Source organism: Cyprinodon tularosa, unplaced genomic scaffold, assembly GCF_016077235.1.
Source record: "Cyprinodon tularosa strain WSP-4 unplaced genomic scaffold, ASM1607723v1 ctg750, whole genome shotgun sequence".
Lineage (NCBI taxonomy): Eukaryota > Metazoa > Chordata > Actinopteri > Cyprinodontiformes > Cyprinodontidae > Cyprinodon > Cyprinodon tularosa.
Window position 1 is genome coordinate 244,756 of NW_024039508.1, and position 20,344 is coordinate 265,099.

The window sequence follows — 20,344 nt, forward strand, 5'->3', positions numbered from 1 at the left end:
ATAAAGGCAAATTTTTATTTTTTATTTTTTTTAGTCAGGGGAGAGAGATCGTAGCTGATGGAGCTAAATTGTAGCCCTCTGTTAGAAACCTTTCCCCTAAGCATACAGCCAGAGCAACAATATCATGTTTTATTTGATAAAATCCCCCAAATAATTGAATTTGTTCAAAAATAGTGAAAAAAGTGCATCTTTATCTCTGTGCGTCACATTTATCAAAAACACTGTTGGTCTATTACATGAAATTTAAATAAAATCAGTTAAAGTTTAGGGCAGGAGCATAAAAAAGTGTGAAGAAATTCAAATTATATATATTTTTTTTTTCTCAAAGGACTATAGTTAAATTTGCTGCACAAGTATATAGCACATCTTTTCAGCCTGCACTATGAAATTTCTAATGATAGATAGAGAGAGCTGTCAGCTGTCGACTGTCAAAGGTTTTAAGAAAAACCCTGAACTGTGAAATAGATCAGTGATGGCTGATTCGAGCATAACAGCCGCATATTTGCTAATTCTATTTAAGCTTATAAACAAAGTGGATAGCAATCAAAGGAAATGTTTGAAGCTAAAAACTCTTACCTGCTGATTCAACGAAGGTAGCAATCTACTGTAATGCACTTCGTTTGTCATCTGAGCCACTGGAGCTCTGTGGACAACATCTGATAAAATGCAAAATAGCATTTTATCAGACTATTATGGCTAAAGTTAAATATTGGGTTTAAATGTTTAACCAATACTGCATTTTTAAGATGCGTCTCTTTTAAGATGCGTGAAATGATCCTCTTAATCAATAAATGTTTACCAAGACTTAATAAAAGTATTACATTACTAAGTTCACTTTAGGGACAGAGGGAATTATTTGCATAGATAGCCTTGTTTTAACATTGAAGAGAATACACCCTTCTGGGCTGTGAAGTCATTACAGCGAACTGTTGTTTTTTACAGCAAGTTGTTTTTAGTCTGGAAATAATAACACAAGGTGGTTTGTAGAATGATCCAAAATATTGATCCTAAGTTGGTATCAGTATCAGATCCATACCATCATGGTGAGCTGGGTTTACTCTTGTATGAACTGCTGCTATTTGGCCTAAAAGCCGACACCTAGATGCTCTTTCATTATAATTTAGGAAAATTATAGTAATTTTTTTATCTCCTCCACATTAAAACCTTAGTATTTAATATGTTATATTAGGATTTTATGCAATAGATGAGAAAATAGTAGGTTATTAAAATATACTTGTCAATATAAACTGGAAACCTTAGCTGTCATGATCTTGGCACTAATGAATGGCTTAATGCCTCATTCTATTCACATGCCGAGCTCTGCCCAGCTTCTCATTACTGTTTATCTCATCCAGCTGCTCCTGCTTGTATTTAAGATGCTTGCTCCCAGTCAGCAGTGCCAGATTATTCAAGCTGTTGTCGAGAGTTCTCAAGCGTACCCTGTGTGTTGTTCTGATTGCCTGATCCTGACTAGTTTCTGCCTTTGGACCTCTGAGCTTACCTGCCGCTGTTCTGAACTGTTTGCCTGACCTTTAATCGGACTCCTGCTGGATTCTGCCTGCTGATGATCCTGGATCTGTCTCCTAACCCCAAAGTGGATTTTCCTTCTGTACCTCTTTGAATCTCTGATCTTCTTGCCTGGAATCTTGTTTACCGCATCGACACCAGCTTTGGTTTTGCCTTCTGGAAACTCCTGCTTTCCCTCGTCTGTTGGCTTCTGGTCGTCCGCAAGTTAAGACAGCCAGTAGGAAACTTTAAAATGTCCACTTATTAACAGACAGATCCGGGTTCCTGGTATCCATCAGAGTGCAAAGGCAGGTTCAGTGTAACGTGCGTCAACCACCAGATCAGACAGAAACGCACAGAGAGGCAGAATCCATCAGGAGTCTGACCGATGTTCAGGCGGGCAGATCAGGCAGGGACAGACAGGGCCAGTGGGTGAGAGGGAATGGAATCAGGAAAACAGAATGACTAGGAAAACGCTGAAACACTCTCGCCAACTGGATAGGGAAAATAACTCGCCTGAAGACACTGGCTTAAGATTAGACTCCTCACTGGAACAGGGAAAAGAACCTTGGACCTGACTAAAATAAACAAAACCAACTGACCAGAGAAACAGATATCAAACTGCAGACAAACAATGATCTGCCCCAGATAGCTGGAACTGAGCCCAATATAAGGGAAACCTGCAGGTAGATGACACGAGTGATGATTGGGAGCTGCAGAGAGTTAAGCAGGGCAGAGCAGAAAGGCATGAGTATTTGGGTGAGCTATCAGGGCAGATCATGACAACTTTAGCAGCCTTCTTGGCTTCGGCTCCTGGAACAGTCTGGGCGGCATCCGACGCATGCAAAAAAAAAAAAAAATGTACGTTAGAACTGTAACTATACGGTCATATGTTTACATTACTGTTTTTCATCACAAGGTTCTTTTTATTGCTGCTGGTTACCTTATCAAGGCTGCACTTTAAAAAATTAAATTGTCTAGAGAGCTGTTCTTAACGAAAATTTATAAAATGACAAAATAAAAAATCTGTCCGTCTAATCTGTCGGGTTTGGACTGAAGTTTAAAACCAGGTTAGTGACTCACACGCTCGTAGTCATCCTCTGCAGATTAATGTGGTCTCTAACCTGAGTTTTCCCCTCTACAGAGATTCGGGCCTTTTTTGCCCTAGCTGCTGAGTCGCAGATTTGACGTATTGTCAATAAACCCTATTATAAATCACATCAATCTGTCTGCCTGAAATTCTGGTTCCAAAGCCTGAGTTCTGACAATAGCTTACTTTACTTCTAACAAAATCTACAGTCTTAAAATGTCATTGAGATAGTCAACAAATATATCTCACATAAAAAATATTTTAGCTCTTGATAAAGGAAAATTGGATTTTAGATGTTAATTTAGCTCATATTTTAGGGGTTTTATCAAACAGTTGGTGTGAACGCTCTTGGCCAAAGGCAGAAAGGTTCTCCTGTAGTGGTCTGTCTTACAGCAGTTCTTGAGAAGCCTCTGACGGAAGACAAGCTGTGGATAAATCTACATGTGTGTAGCCTAATATCAGTATAAATCCAAAGCAGCAGTAGAAAAAAAGTAAACATATCAGATAAAATGTTAATTTTCAGTAGGTATAGACACATATATAAGAATTTATTTGTGAGATTTGGTGACTCTGCTGCAAAAACTGGATACTAATTCAGTTTATAAGGTGATTTCCAATGACGTGTGTTAGAATTGTAAAGCAGACAGAAATGTTTTCAATGCAGCCCTTTAACTTTCACTAAACTGCTGATGGAGAGGTTCAAAACAGGGTTCAGCTACAAAACAAAATTCTTAGCTTTAAGTAAACAACAGCAATGATTGCATAGCTCCAGACCCACCAGAAAATGACCATCCACCCAAATGAACAGGACTCCTCCAGAGTCGCAGAATCTATTGACACATCTTTAGTCTTTTCTTACACATCCGCTTTGATATAAAATGGGCAAAATACAAAAATCCACAAACCCTGCTTTTAAATTGACACACAAATTATACGACACTAAATACCTTAATCTTAAATATAATTTGTGGCAGAAAATGGACACCCTCAAGACATATGTGCTGCTACAGTAGTGGCAGCATCATGCAGAGGGGATGCATTTCTTCAGCAAAGCAGATAAGCTGATTGAAGTTGATAGGAAGATGGATGGATGTGGATACAAGTTAGACAGGGAAAAAATAGCCTATAGCCTGAAAAACACTTAAGAATATGGAAGCTCATGTATCGGCAAGACAGTAAGCGTCAATATGCCAGGCCCCCTTTTCACAGAAAGAAGACAGCAGTAGAAACAAAAGCACCATATTGCAGTGCCTGTTGTTCTAATATGACAACATAGTCAGTGTTATATAGCTTTAGTTTTTTCTCAGTATAATTCCCCAAAGTGAAACCTATGTGACCTAATGTGGACAAACTGCATAACAATTACTGCTATCTTTAAGCTTTAACACTATGAGTGCAGCAGGTTTGCATAGGCAAAGCAGAAAACTGTAGGACAGATAGAAGTTGGACTTTTGAGCTTGTGCTGCTTTTTCCAGCGCTCACTTTCAGCATAACGAGGCCTTGGCTGCTATTGGTGCCTCTGCTCGTCTCCGACCTGAGTCTCCTCTGAGATGGGAGGTGGATTATAGATTATAGATATAGCTTTCACCAGCCTTTGTGGAGAAAACTGCTCTTCAGCAAATTTAGGGCTGCCACTAAAGAACTTCAGACTTTAAGGACCCGAGCTGCGCCCAGCTGTCCGTGCCTCCAGGAGGACAGTGTTTATGTGGCTGAGCAGCAAGAGCAAAGGAGCCAATCTATTTATTGGTCACACAGCATCCAGTATTGTAACCAGGACTTTACAGGAATAAAGCATAGGATTTATTTTCTAGCACTGGTATGCTTTTTCACTCTATATAAAAATATTTAAATGCAATCTCCAATTAGATTTTTAAACTGTTCTCTATTAAAGCACAGAATAACCTGCATTTCATTATTTAGATCTTAGTTCATTGTTTAAGCTGTGCTATGCTGGCTCCTTATTTCATTGTGCTTTTGCAGTATAGCAGTTCTTTATTAGCAGTCCAGGTGGAATGGTCACAGCCAAGCATTCAACCAGTTACAGGATCTATAATTAAGAAGCAGATTATAATTTAGTATCAGGCTTTCTCTATTATTTAATATGAATTTCATAGAGACACTCTGGGATTCAATAAGTTTACGGGTTTGATTTATATATTTACAGATTATTTATTTTACATTGTTTATCATAGCAACTAAATGTAAAGTAGAGAGAAAGCTATACAAGTAAAGATCTGTTGTTTTTTTCTGTGAGAATCCATTTTGAGCAATTTTAGAAATCCACACAGGTTGTATTTCAACCTCAGCGTAAATGTAGAGACACAGATAGAATGTGGATCAGTGTGGAACATAGTTAAGGCAGCATTATGCTGTGGGGTGGCTTTTTTTAACCATACTATACCACACTTTTCAGATTTTCTCAGGTAAAGACATTTCAAAACTATATAATTGTCAGGATTTCGTTGTGGTTTGAGGACCCAAATGCAGAGGCAGGGAGGCAGACGTGAGTTTCTTGTTGGTTTAATGAAGAGTAAACTGAGCACAGAGGCAGGAATCCCAAAATCCCAAAAATCAAAACATGAAAACAAAGTCAAACAAACCAGAAACCATGGAGACATCTGGGGAAAAAAACAATCCCGAGGAGGAGAACTCAGAGAGACAGAATTGGAGGAAGTTAGACAAGGAACCAGCACTGAGGAACTGAACAGAGAGTGTATTTATTGGAGACTGAAACAAAGAGAGGACCAATGAGCAGATTGGGAGCAGGTGTGAGCAGAGCAGAACAGGAAAGGAGCTAGGGATAAAGGAGAACACAAGAGGGCAGCAGAGGGCAACAAAATAAAAACCTGAAAACTGAAAATAACCAGAAAACATCACAAAATAAGAATTAAACCACTAAACCTAGAAAACAAGGAGCAAAATAAAACTGAATACTCAAAAGAAAACAAAACAGAACCAAAACTATGACAATAATTATATTTCTGACATCATAATTTATACTCTGTGATGATCTATATAAAAACATATTTCAAAACAAATTAACATGTGAAAAGTTTTAGGGGTATATAACTGCTTGGAGGGGGTTTCCGTTTAAAATAGAACTCAGGTTTGAATTAACAGAGAAAATCTTTCATTTTCTTTGGCCATACTTTATAGGACAGACTTTTAATATAATGGCAATGACACAAATTCAGAAATTCTACATTTCTATAACAGTTTATTCTGAGGATGAAGCAAAATGGAATCTCAACGCACTATGGTTAAAACTTAGATTTTTATTTTATTTTTTTTTACATTCCATAGACATTACATATCTTTTATTTAGGAGCCAGAAGTGTCTGTGGAAAAACATTGACTATGTAACTGTTTTCTCGCACACAGATGACTACTGAGTTAGAGTCTAAAACTGCTGTATGGTTGATGGATTTGTATTTTTTAGGGACTTTTCAACAAACTTCGTCCTTTTCTTCTGTTGTTTCAGGTTCTGGCTTCTTTTCATGGAGCATTTCTGGTGAAATCGGACCTTTAACCTGCTCTGTATGTTGTAAACAAACTTATTCCTGTTGCCATGGATCCAATACTTTACTGCCTCACTTTCTGGTCACCTCTGTTGCATCATCCATCCACCACCTCCAGCCACAATTTTCCATTTTCCTTACTGGAGAAATCTGAGCAGAGCTGGGCACTCATCTCTGATGCTGAGTTGCAAAAAAAGCAGATTATCATCCGCACCTGTGAATATAAAGAAGTTAAATCAGCAATGAGGATTAAGAAAGAATCCAAACAGGATGGTACAGAGCAAAAAACTAGAAAAAAAGAGACAATCTGGCAAGCAATGGAACTAAAGCAGAGATATGTAGCTAATCTTTTGAATTATAAAAAGGATTCATCTTTGCAAGAAAGGTTTCGGAAACAATTGCTTTTAAAAGCAGCATCTAGTGAGGATGCAGAGAGAGTTTATGTTCCCAGTCAACCCCTGCTGGCATCCACAAAAAACAAAGGATCTATTTTTAGGACACAGTATGCCATAAGGCCTGCTCCGGATAATGACATTGAATATTTCAGTAAGAAGCTAAAGAGAAAAGAAGCCAAGTTCCCTTCCCAGCAGGAAGAAAGAAAAGCAATGAATATAAACAAAAACAGAGGAAAAAATGAGAGCAAACACATTTTAGCACACAGATTACAAATACAGAGGACTCATGAAGCAAATTATCATGACGGCAGCGTAAAAATGATGCCATGTGATGTGAGACAGGGCGCTTTGATCATGTTGATTCCTCACACAGAGATGGAGACAGAAACAGAGCCATCAAAGGCTGCAAACACAGAGAGGAGGTGGGAAATAATTAAAGAGCTGGCTGACCCCGCACCTTTCATCAAATCCTTAAAGGACTTCATTAGTGAAACAGAAAAACGCAAATGTAAATACTTTGAAGTGAAAAAAAGCTTTTTAAAACTCTATCTAATAGACAGAAGAGAGATGACAGATCTCAAGATAGCAGAAAAATTACCAGAAGTTACAACAGTAGCTGCTCCACCACAGACAACAGAAGAGACTCAGGATAATGTGGCTGGTAATTCCACCGAAAAAGCAAAGACAACAGGAGAGGAGTCTGTTATACCATCGGCGCCCTCACTGGGAGAGATGCAGACTGACACCAAAACAGCAGGGTATATGACTGAAGAGACCACAGTAAAAATGGAGATCCAAAAGACGACAGAAGTACTCGGTCAAAGCAGCACCACTGACGTCCAGCCAAGTGGAGACCAGAGACAAACCACGCCACCCGACTCAGACTTGGAGCCAAGATTCATCAAATGTGTAACACACAATACACAAGCTACACCTAAAGTCCAGTTCTCTGGCCTCAGGATGAGAGATGAGTTATCAGTTATTACGGGAAAACTCGACAAAGATGAGGAAAAGGATGAGAAAGGTTCAGCCAACTGCGCTGAAAGTGGCAGAAAACAGGGTTTGGACCCCAATGGGAGGAAATCACAGACGATTTTTAAAAGTTCAGAAGACGTCCAAAAGGAACAGACCGACAAAGATCCAAAGGTAAATGAATCATATAATCAATATCGGTTCAATAAAGAATAAATTTTTATCAATAGATTGCCATTTTTTATATGTAACTATATTGGCTTAAAGCAGAAGGGAACCTGTTTTGTTCATTAAACAGATATTTGTTAACCTGACAACAGCCAGATGCATGTCTAGCTCCGCCTAGCTAGGCGGAGCTAGACATGCATCTGGCTGTTGTCAGGTTAGATATTTGTTAACCTTTGGCTAAAACAACTTTTGGTAGCTACATAAACAGTAACTGACATTGATTCTACAGTTGTGAACTAATGCATTCCTGCTCCTTCAAAGCATCCCCAAACCATGACAATTGCACCTCCGTGCTTCACAATTAGTATGGAAGGTGTTCTTCCTACAATGGTGTATTTGATTTAAAGAGTTTCTCATTTTACACCCACTTTCATACGGGCAGTCGGAAACATTTCTGTTGTAGGGTCCATTTTGGGGTGTTTTAAAGTTATTTTTAGCATCTTGTTAGAAAGGAGAACTACCTTGGTCGGCCACGCCTGGTCATGTTTTGTTCTCCGCTTGTAAAAGTTTTCTCACTTCAATAGTTAGAAGTCCACTAAATATATGAGATTTAATTTATTCTTTACCAGAAAAATGTATTATTATCTACAGAAAATTTCCAAAGCTCTTTTAGTTGTCAGTTTATATCACTTGTTTTTAAGTATTTTTAGAACTGACATTGGTTACAAACTGTGCTGTATTGAAGATCCATCTGGGAAAACATGTTTGAAAAGTAACCAGGATTTTATTGGGTCTCCTTATTATTCTTTCCAGCACTGTAGGGCAGTGGGGATTGGGACCCAGCAGGTCGTTGTGGGACACTAAGTAGGAGGACTTAATATATATGAATGTCCCATTAATTGAATAAATGTACCATGAAATAAATAGAAGTCAGATTTATTTATCTAACTATAACATGGTTTAAAGATAAAATTGACCATTAATTTATAAAAATGCACAATTAAACAATTCGATGTACCATTAAATAATTACAAATAATAAATGGCATAAAAATATTTAAAACAATTATTACAATTACTTCATATTACATGTATCAATAAATTTAGCATGAGGTATTTTTATGTAATTGTGCGGCAATACCAGTCTGTTAAAATGTATTTTCCAGTTTCACAGGCTAAATTATTAGGGAACCCATGATAAAAGGTGAAGGTCATTGACTGAATGAGAACGAGTTGAGTCACAAGCATCGATATTAATGTTTAAGTTTTACAATTTGATTTCTTCATGCTCTCATTGTGTCATTGATATCCAATCACAATCTTGGATGTTTTAATTCTTCCCCAATTCAATGCCACTGGTTTAGATTAGTGTGACATTACCAGTTTTGTGCAGAACCCAATGATAATCTTAGCAGATAATTAAGCCATAAGGACCAGGGTTGGATCTAAAAGCCCCCGGAGACCTGAAATCAACTCTAGGAGGGGTCTAAGTTAAATAAAAAAAAATGTATATTTATCATCTTAATCAAAGATGCTCTATTTCTTTATGTCTCCATAGTAGGAAGAGGCTACATCTGTTTATAAAGACTCTGTTAGAACTGCCTTTTATGGTGAGAATATAAAGAGGGCTCTCTTTTAAAAGTTTGGGATTTTTAACAACAGCGTAATGCATATTTAAAAATCTAAATAGCGTCTGTTGTGTTATGAAGTTTGTGTCTCAGACTATGAAGATAAGGTTCAGTTAAGCAGATCGGGTTTGACAGTGCTTAATAACAAAAGTGATGAATATTTACAGCAATGCACAAAGATGCAGCTTTTATATAGAGTTAAATCTATGTAGTTATAATTCTAGATGTCCTGATGGAACGAAGCAGCAATCCACAGTCTGACCTTTTTCACAAAGAGTAATCTGCTGGCTGTGAGAGAAAACAGTTAAACCCAATATATTGCACTCTTATAACTCTTGCACTCTTTGCAACTCTGGCTGCAGTGTTGTTCTGCAGGGAACTTTTGTCCAAGTCATAATTCTTTTGTAGTTTTATTCAATGTTTGCTCTGTGTTTAACCCTAATTTAAAGGTATAGTGGGAGATTTTTATGATTTTTTTTCTTTAAACATTAAGAAAAAAATATATGAAAGAAGTTTAAATCAATTAAATGAGAATTAAATTGACTAATAGCTGGATGGAGTTCTTTAATTGACTGTTCTCATAATTATCCTTCCTCACAGGCTGCAGATAGCACCACACAGCTCTGCAAAGGTTTGATTGATCGCACTGAAGCTGGTTGGAAACACTGCAAGGAGAGACAGGCTGGACCAGCAACCAGGCCTGCCTCTGTTTGGGACATCCCAGATGAAAAAACCATGAGGAGAGATAACCTAAAACCTCCCAGCGATGAAGATGATCACTTCTATTATTTCAACGGGGTACTGAAAAGAGTTCAGACCAATGTGCAAGTCTATTTCAAGAGGCATAGGCGCAGAAGACGAAGAGGAACCACAGAGGATGCTATCAGAGAGAGAGAATGAAACAACCTCAGGGAAATCAGAGCTACTTCTAGAGACGTATTAAGAAAAAAAAGTTGATCTCTTTACATGATTACATGCTGATGTTAACATGTAGAGATTTCCTTTTTTTTTTTTTTGTAGAAAAGCAGCAGAAGGAAATAATCCTTTAATGTAGAGAGGAAAACACTGAACCTGAGCAAACAAGAAGAGACAAAACAACTGACATCTTTAAACATGTTTAGACTGTGTGAATAGAGCAGACGGAGCAGAATGAGCTTGACACCAAACATCAGTGTGTCTGTTTGACAGACTAACCTACAGTTCGTGCACAAGACGTTTGCATAAAGTGTTCCTGTATTCATTGCTCTGCTGTTTTCTGTTACTTACTTTGAATGTGAACATTACATTCTTTGTTTTGACCGAAAGCATCTGTTAGCGCTACATTTTGTTTACCAAATTTTCCTACATTTTCTGAGAATTACTAAATTGCACAGCCTCCTTTTTTTTTTTTTTACATGTTACAACCTTAAGCTTCACATTGTTTTTGTTGGGATTTTATGTGATAGTCCAGCAAAAAGAAGCACAATAAAATTGATCCATGTTTTTTGAAGTACTGGTGAGAAGTGGGACGTATATTTCATGTCAGTCCGCATTACTCGGATACACCTTAATAAAACTGGACCAATTTGTTAAGCCTATAATGCTTTCTGGTCCTCTATTTACATAATGAACATAACAATGAAACGAAATGTTAGATAGGTCTAAATGTAAACAAAAAGAAGCATTAATTAATAGGTCAAACAAAATATTAACACTAACATAGTGCTAATAGCTAGCAAAAATATCAGCAGTATGTATAATATTGATAGTGTTTTACATGTTATGATAACATAATATCAGGGTTAGCTGCATATTCTTTTTTATTGTTTGGTAGTTTTATTTTGTTCTTTTTGGCTTCATTTTTATGTATTTTGTAACATAAAAATCATTGCATATAATAAAAAAGTGAATTTACATTATATCACATGCTTTGAACATCTCATGGAGGACTGTTTAGGTTATTATTTGAACATAGAGAATTAATAGAATTAAAACTAGTAAGACAAACTCATCTGCTAAAGCTAAAAGAACAAACAAGGTTGGTATTATCAAGGAAAGCAGCCAGAAGGCAACAGGGACTCTGGAGGAGCTGCAGAGGTCCACAGCTCAGGAAATCCTACATGTTGAGTTTAGTTTTTCAGAGGGTATGGTAAGCAGGAGGGAGTCATGCAAAAGGAAATCCTTATAAATGTGTTAGAATGGCCCAATCAAGGCTTAAACCAAATCTTTTCTGTTCTTGAAGCCCTGGACCCAGTTTGTCTCTATTTCAGCTGTATGGCAAAGACAAATGGGCCAAAATTTAATTCTAAATGTAAAAAACAGGGAGAAAAACATACTTTAAAGGACTTGGAGCCACAAATGCAGCAAAAGAGTCATTCTACCGTGTAAACATTCATGGGAGCTGAAAACAAATCTATGCCATCCTTTTTAGATTCTTGTTAGATGAAGATTTTTTTTGGGCCATCACATAAAATAAGAAATACGGTACTGTCAAATATTTTGAGTTTGGCATGTGACCAAAAAGGAAAGCAGTTTTGGTTCTTTATAACAGGACAGACAAATTCAGTCCAAAGAAACCTATTATTATGTTATTTGTGGAAAAATAATCAGACTCACAGATATTCATGAGAGCATAGAATGGAAATAACTAAATGGGGTTGCCAACATTTTTTTGGTAAAAGCTTTTTTGTGTGTGTTTATTCTTCTTTTTTTAGTCTTAATCTAAATTTCTGCATTTTATAGAAAATCTATTAGTTTCTTTGTTAATGAAAAAACTATTACAACAAATCTCTGCTTTGGGTCGCTACTCAACCCGTTGGCTTTTAAAAAAGTACATTAATTTAAACAAATTATTCCCTTTCTGTAGCCTTTTTTGTTGTGCATAATAAGATGATCAGATTGTATAGTCAGAGAGGATACGGAGAGAAAGGCATCTGAGTTTGTCTGAAACTAATATAAAGATTCAGCAATTCTATGACAGCCAAATAATTTTATTATATCCCAGAAAAAGACGCCTTTTTGATGCAAACTTCACTGTGAATTTTATTATCTCCTCCCCTGGAGCTCCAAACACAAACAATGTCCTGGGAAAACAGAGACAAAATGGAAACAGGCCTGTTTTTTTTTCTCTTAGCAGACTGTATATTTTGTCTGCAGTCATTTCTGTTGGAAAATGCATTAAAAATTAATCTTCCAACCTAACGGCAGGAATGAAAGCTGGGAGAGAGAGAAAAAAATAAGAGCAGCTCAGTGACCGTGTGGAGCAAAGCCCAATTGTTCCCCGAATTCCAAAAACAATAATACAAGAAAAAAAATACAATAAAGAAAAGGAAAACAATTCAGGACATGTAAAATACTATTTTAATACTTGGATGGTGAAAAACAAATCCCATATTTTAAGCCCTAATTATTTGTTTTACTTTAGTATCTCTATGCAAACAGCTGTGTTGCTGTTTCTTTATAAATCATTAAAAAATCTCCCCTATTAAGACTAGCGGCACATCATTGGATTTGTATGAAAGTTTATTCTAAACATGTATTTATTTGGAGTCACTGTTTGGTTTAACACCTCATAACCTCAGTACTATTTCAACCTTTCAACATGTCTACAGTTTACCATGTTTTAAGCTCAAAGCTTATTCTGTTTTTGAGGGTAGATTTAATGTGATACAATAACACAATGCACAGTGTAGCCATTAGATGATTAGTTGTATTTGTATTTTAACTTTTAGAGGAAAAAAAACAACTTTTTAGAATCACTGTTATCTGCAATTCTAGCAAGAAATCCACTGATGCCTTTAACAGTTTTTAATAATAATAATTTAACTTTATTAATCTCACACTGGAATAATTCACTTCTGCATCCTAACCGATCCCCTTGGAGAACAGTGGGCTTCTAATGTGCAGCGCCTGGGGAGTAATTAGAGGTCTTGTTCAGGGACCCAGAGTGTAGTCTGTGGGGATCGAACCAGGTACTTTCAACCTCCTCAGAGAATAAGCGCACTGCTCTAACCACTAGGCCAAGACTCTCCTAAAACTATTACAGTTTTGCACGTCTAAATGCATTTGTCCATATTCTCTATACCCCAGTAGCCCAAGCACATTAACGTTAGGCTAAGTAAACGATCTGAATAGCAACTTTTAAGCATTACCACTGAACCTTAAATGGTTTTCAATCTTGACTTTGATTAGATCTTTCAAACACATAAACATTTTATAACATGTCTCTGGCTTTAAGTCTATTATCATTGTCCTGCTGGATGATGTACCTCTGAGTGAGTCTGAAACCCCATGTGAAGTAAAAGCAGCCCCACAGCATGATGCCATCATTGTTGGGATCTGGAGTTGTTCCACCTTTCCCCAGCAGAGTGCGCTGTGAGTTCTCTGGGCTGGAGCTCACCAGCACACCTGGAGCTTGTCAGCCCATTAGAGGACCCCTCTACTTAAGCAGATGTCAGACCTTTCTTCGACGCCGCAGTGTTAGCTAAGTTTGGTTAGAGAACCTGAGCCTCCTTGTTTTTGAATTTTGTCCCCTAGAGAAAACTGAATTCTAACCAGCCTTTGTCTTGTCACTCCTAGGAAAACCTGTCTCTCGTGTGAAGCTCTGGGAGAGCTTAATCTGAATCTGCCTGCCTGCCCTAGAGAGCCAAACCTGAAGATCTCACTTTGGAATCCACCTGCTGCTCTCGGAAGGAGAGCTAACCCCTCAATCCAAGGTCTGATCCAACAGTCAGAAGTTAGACGCTGCACCTGCTGAGCACTCTGCCAAACCAACAGTCTCTGGACCCAACTGGTTCCCCCCCTCTTAGAAGAAAGCCTGAAACTCTCCAAGGTATAGTCTGCAATAATCTGAAAACTCAACAACGCTTCCTATCCACCTGGTTAATCAAACTGTCATCTCTGCAGACGCCTGAGAATCCAGCCCGGACCTGTTTCCTGAACGCAGTCTTATTTCTGTGCAAACATTTAATAAACTCTGTTAAACTTTTTCATCTGTCTCCTGGTAGTGTTCTGCATGTGGGTTTGATTCAGAACCAATCATGACAATCATCACTTTGTTTCTCTGTCGGTCTAGGTGTAGCAGTATTTGTTTTTTAGTTAAACATGGTTTTTTGAATATAAACTGATAGACTCAGACAAACTTTATCGTGATTTTGTATACACAGAGTTTATACAACAGAAATTTCAATGCATACAGCTTTTCAACAGTGAATGAGCAGCTTACAGCAGTGCAATGAACATTACCATTTGTAAAGTGCAGCAGTGATCAAGAATGTAGACAGTGTAGGAGAAAAGGAAAACCAGTTTAATGTCATGGTGAAAAAGACGATGATATGGGATGGTTCAGTGCAGTGCAAAATAACTAAACATGGTGCAAAATGCAGTAGAACATTGAGTTGTGTTCTATTTAAAGGGATTATGATCTTTGGTTTCATCAGGCCAGAGCTCCTTTTTCCATGTGTTCAGTGTAGGCCAACATTGTGGGAGCAGGTCTTCCTACAACAGCTTTCTTCTGGTACATAAAAGCTGTATTTGGAGAGCCGGACAACAAATTCTTCCACCTGAGCTAATCATCTTTACAGCTCACCCAGAGTTACCTTTGGCCTCTTGTTTGCTTCCTGTTTATTCTAATATTTTTTGATGTAAATCTGTTTGAATGAGTACCTCAACCCTGATTTTGTTTTTCTACCCCTTCCATGTGGAACAAAAGAAGATAATGGTTATATGCCTTTTAAATATTAATTAGAAAACCATCTAGAAGAAAAAAAGCCAAACAACTGAGGATCAAACCTTAAAAGATGAGCTAAAATCCCTTCAGCAGATCATTTATCACACAAAGGATGTGGATGGGAACATTTTGAGTAAACTAACCTAGTTATAAACCTCTCCCCTCATGTCCTGGTTGAGACTAAACTTCTGATAAGCTGATATACAAGTTAAAAAAATGTGGTTTTGATAACGTTTGCAGTGTGCTGTGTCAGAGTGGCCCTGATGTACTAAACCATTATCTTTGTTAGCATGCATAATCTTCACTGTTTAGACTGTCCTATATTTCTCTATTAGCACAACTGCAATCTTTCTGATGGTCGAGGTTTTCACAGGAAAACAGTTTTCATCTCGCTTTGAAAATATGTCGGGAACATTCTGTTCCCTCGCTCTGATTAAACAAATGTGAAGCAGTATGCTGTCAATGATCTCTTCTTAACTGCAGTAACCGGTAGGTTAGTCCTCAGGGGCTGCTGTCCTGCATGGTTTAAGTGTTTCCCAGCTTTTACTAGACATTGGTAGAAACTAGTTACATTTATATGAGTAATAATTGGGTGAAAAAGGGAGAGTTTATACTGTACCATAATTCTCACTTTAATAACATTTCCTGCTCCCCTTTCCACTGTAACTGGAATGTAACTGAATATACAGTAAACAGTAGATGTTGTCAGAGGAATGTATTTATGAGGTGCCCCCAGGGACATAAATCAGAATTAACTTGCATATACACATATTAAATTACACTCTTCCATATAATATACTGAAAACCTCACACAAACACTAGTAAAAAGCTCTCACATAAACTAGTGAAAACATTTACCTCTTATATAATCTACTCAAAAGCTCTCATACAAAGTAGTGAGAACTGTTCATATAAACTGGTGAAAAGCTTTACCTTTCATACACACTACTAGAAAGCTTTCATATACACTATTAAAAAGCTCTCATATACACTACTAGAACGCTCTCATATACACTACTAGAAAGCTCTCATATACACTATTAGAAAGCTCTCATATACACTACTAGAAAGCTCTCATATACACTATTAGAACGCTCTCATATACACTATTAGAACGCTCTCATATACACTATTAGAAAGCTCTCATATACACTATTAGAAAGCTCTCATATACACTATTAGAACGCTCTCATATACACTATTAGAACGCTCTCATATACACTATTAGAAAGCTCTCATATACACTACTAGAATGCTCTCATATACACTATTAGAACGCTCTCATATACACTATTAGAAAGCTCTCATATACACTATTAGAAAGCTCTCATATACACTACTAGAATGCTCTCATATACACTATTAGGACGCTCTCATATACACTATTAGAACGCTCTCATATACACTATTAGAACGCTCTCATATACACTATTAGAAAGCTCTCATATACACTACTAGAATGCTCTCATATACACTATTAGGACGCTCTCATATACACTATTAGAACGCTCTCATATACACTATTAGAACGCTCTCATATACACTATTAGAAAGCTCTCATATACACTACTAGAATGCTCTCATATACACTATTAGAACGCTCTCATATACACTATTAGAAAGCTCTCATATACACTATTAGATCGCTCTCATATACACTATTAGAAAGCTCTCATATACACTATTAGAAAGCTCTCATATACACTATTAAAACGCTCTCATATACACTATTAGAAAGCTCTCATATGCACTATTAGAAAGCTCTCATATACACTATTAGAATGCTCTCATATACACTATTAGAAAGCTCTCATATACACTACTAGAAAGCTCTCATATACACTATTAGAACGCTCTCATATACACTATTAGAAAGCTCTCATATACACTATTAGAACGCTCTCATATACACTATTAGAAAGCTCTCATATACACTATTAGAACGCTCTCATATACACTATTAGAAAGCTCTCATATACACTATTAGAACGCTCTCATACACACTATTAGAAAGCTAAAATATATGGTCCCCCTCCTTTAATTTAGGCAAACATTACTCAAATATCACCGAATCCAGATGGTTTGTTGTTGATGAAGAGAGGAATAAACACAGTTTAAGATTTGCAGCTAAATTAATTTGTTTCCATATTATGGAACTGCTATCAGGCACTTCCCATCATCTTATATCAGTAATAAAAAATTATAAATACAAATTTGGTATTTGGTGACTTGACTTTTATTTCTGTCAGGCTGAAGTGAAAAAACTTGGAAAGAGACTGATTCTCTTGGCGTTTAAAATAACAACACAAAACAGCATAAGAAAACCGCATTTATTTATTTTTATTTTACAATTTTGTAAACAACAGCGGCTGATTAAACTAAATGTCTCAACCTTGTATAATTTTACGACTTTTTATTTAACCAAGAAGTGATCCGAAAGGCCTGGGAAAGGATCAGATCCGCTTATGTGGCTGCAATGCGCGGCGCGCTCCCGACACAGGTGGAACAGATTTTCACATGGGAACAGAATTTCGCACAACACCGGAAAAGGATCTCTGTTGAAGCAAAAACATAAAAAATAAAGTTGAGTAATGCCCATGCTTCTGTGAGTTGTTTAGCGGATAGCTGAGCATGAATCAATAATTTTATTTGATACAATTTCGGCCGGAGATAGCACAAATGTACGGAGCTAGCCAGAATGACCTCCGTTTAAAACAACTTCTGGTGTAATGACGGTCCTTCCTGTTTCACTGAAACACCTTCCGTTTCAACTGAAATCCGCTAATAGCTTTTCAGTAGTGTGTATGAGAGCTTTCTAGTAGTGTATATGAGAGCGTTCTAATAGTGTATATGAGAGCGTTCTAATAGTGTATATGAGAGCTTTCTAATAGTGTATATGAGAGCGTTCTAATAGTGTATATGAGAGCTTTCTAGTAGTGTATATGAGAGCATTCTAATAGTGTATATGAGAGCGTTCTAATAGTGTATATGAGAGCGTTCTAATAGTGTATATGAGAGCTTTCTAATAGTGTATATGAGAGCGTTCTAATAGTGTATATGAGAGCTTTCTAGTAGTGTATATGAGAGCGTTCTAATAGTGTATATGAGAGCGTTCTAATAGTGTATATGAGAGCGTTCTAATAGTGTATATGAGAGCGTTCTAATAGTGTATATGAGAGCTTTCTAGTAGTGTATATGAGAGCTTTCTAATAGTGTATATGAGAGCGTTCTAATAGTGTATATTAGAGCTTTCTAATAGTGTATATGAGAGCGTTCTAATAGTGTATATGAGAGCTTTCTAATAGTGTATATGAGAGCGTTCTAATAGTGTATATGAGAGCTTTCTAGTAGTGTATATGAGAGCATTCTAGTAGTGTATATGAGAGCTTTCTAATAGTGTATATGAGAGCTTTCTAATAGTGTATATGAGAGCGTTCTAATAGTGTATATGAGAGCTTTCTAATAGTGTATATGAGAGCGTTCTAATAGTGTATATGAGAGCGTTCTAATAGTGTATATGAGAGCTTTCTGATAGTGTATATGAGAGCGTTCTAGTAGTGTATATGAAAGCTTTTTAATAGTGTATATGAAAGCTTTCTAGTAGTGTGTATGAAAGGTAAAGCTTTTCACCAGTTTATATGAACAGTTCTCACTACTTTGTATGAGAGCTTTTGAGTAGATTATATAAGAGGTAAATGTTTTCACTAGTTTATGTGAGAGCTTTTTACTAGTGTTTGTGTGAGGTTTTCAGTATATTATATGGAAGAGTGTAATTTAATATGTGTATATGCAAGTTAATTCTGATTTATGTCCCTGGGGGCACCTCATATGTATTTACCATGTCACAAAATACACTACCGTTCAAAAGTTTGGGGTCACACTGAAATGTCCTTATTTTTGAAGGAAAAGCACTGTACTTTTCAATGAAGATAACTTTAAACTAATCTTAGCTTTAAAGAAATACACTCTATACATTGCTAATGTGGTAAATGACTATTCTAGCTGCAAATGTCTAGTTTTTGGTGCAATATCTCCATAGGTGTATAGAGGCCCATTTCCAGCAACTATCACTCCAGTGTTCTAATGGTACAATGTGTTTGCTCATTGGCTCAGAAGCTAATTAATGATTAGAAAACCCTTGTGCAATCCTGTTCACACATCTGAAAACAGTTTAGCTTGTTACAGAAGCTACAAAACTGACCTTCCTTTGAGCAGATTGGGTTTCTGGAGCATCACATTTGTGGGGTCAATTAAACGCTCAAAATGGCCAGAAAAAGAGAACTTTCATCTGAAACTCGACAATCTATTCTTGTTCTTAGAAATGAAGGCTATTCCATGCGAGAAATTCCTAAGAAATTAAAGATTTCCTTCAACGGTGTGTACTACTCCCTTCAGAGGACAGCACAAACAGGCTCTAACCAGAATAGAAAAAGAAGTGGGAGGCCGCGTTGCACAACTGAGCAAGAAGATAAGTACATTAGAGTCTCTAGTTTGAGAAACAGATGCCTCACAGGTCCCCAACTGGCATCTTCATTAAATAGTACCCGCAGAAGCCTAGGCCTCTATATACCTATGTAGATATTGCACCAAAAACCAGACATTTGCAGCTACAATAGTCATTTACCACATTAGCAATGTATAGAGTATATTTCTTTAAAGTTAACACTAGTTTAAAGTTATCTTCATTGAAAAGTACAGTGCTTTTCCTTCAAAAATAAGGACATTTCAACGTGACCCCAAACTTTTGAATGGTAGTATATATACATTGATCACTGTACAGATTGATGTCATTAGTCTTAGGATCAAATCACAAGTCTGCCTGCATCATTTCTAAACTGCTCAGTTAGTGATTGAGAAAAACTTTTTTTTAACTCTTACTTAAGGAATTTGCGTTTTACTTGAGTAGATAATATGTTGAAGTATTGCTACTCCTAGTTGAGTGCAATGTTTGGCTACTCTACCCACCTCTGGCTTTAACAACTGATCCAGATGATTGCAGCGAGGGCAAACCTTGAGCATGCAGGACACCCACCCCTGAGAAGCTGAGCTGGACGCAGCTGTGTTGGAGGCTGTTATCTGTGAGACGCACACAGATTCAGCTGTGGGAAAATTTGGCTTAATTTACAGCAAAAGAAAGGAATCCTAAAAAATAAGAAAATCCACAGGAGCCCTTCACCTACATTCGCTTTGCAAAAACTATGAATTTCCTCTGCTCTGATAGCCTGAACCATAGAAATGGGTTTGTAATATAAGCAATACTAACAACACCTTGGAAGAGGTGAGTTTATGAGTGTACCATTAATGGAAAATCTTGACACAATCTTTAATTTGCAATGGTGAGCAGGGCATCAGCCAGGGAAG

At 37.0% G+C, this 20,344-nt stretch overlaps 1 protein-coding gene across 1 annotated transcript; it reads left to right on the plus strand.

Annotated features, from left to right (window-relative positions):
• Positions 1-4,187: 4,187 nt before the first annotated feature.
• Positions 4,188-10,275, plus strand: LOC119773225. The gene is made up of 3 exons (XM_038270123.1): positions 4,188-4,412; positions 6,078-7,655; positions 9,877-10,275. The coding sequence occupies exons 2-3, from the start codon at positions 6,165-6,167 to the stop codon at positions 10,174-10,176; spliced, it is 1,791 nt and encodes a 596-aa protein (XP_038126051.1). The 5' UTR covers positions 4,188-4,412; positions 6,078-6,164; the 3' UTR covers positions 10,177-10,275.
• The last annotated feature ends 10,069 nt before the right edge of the window (positions 10,276-20,344 follow it).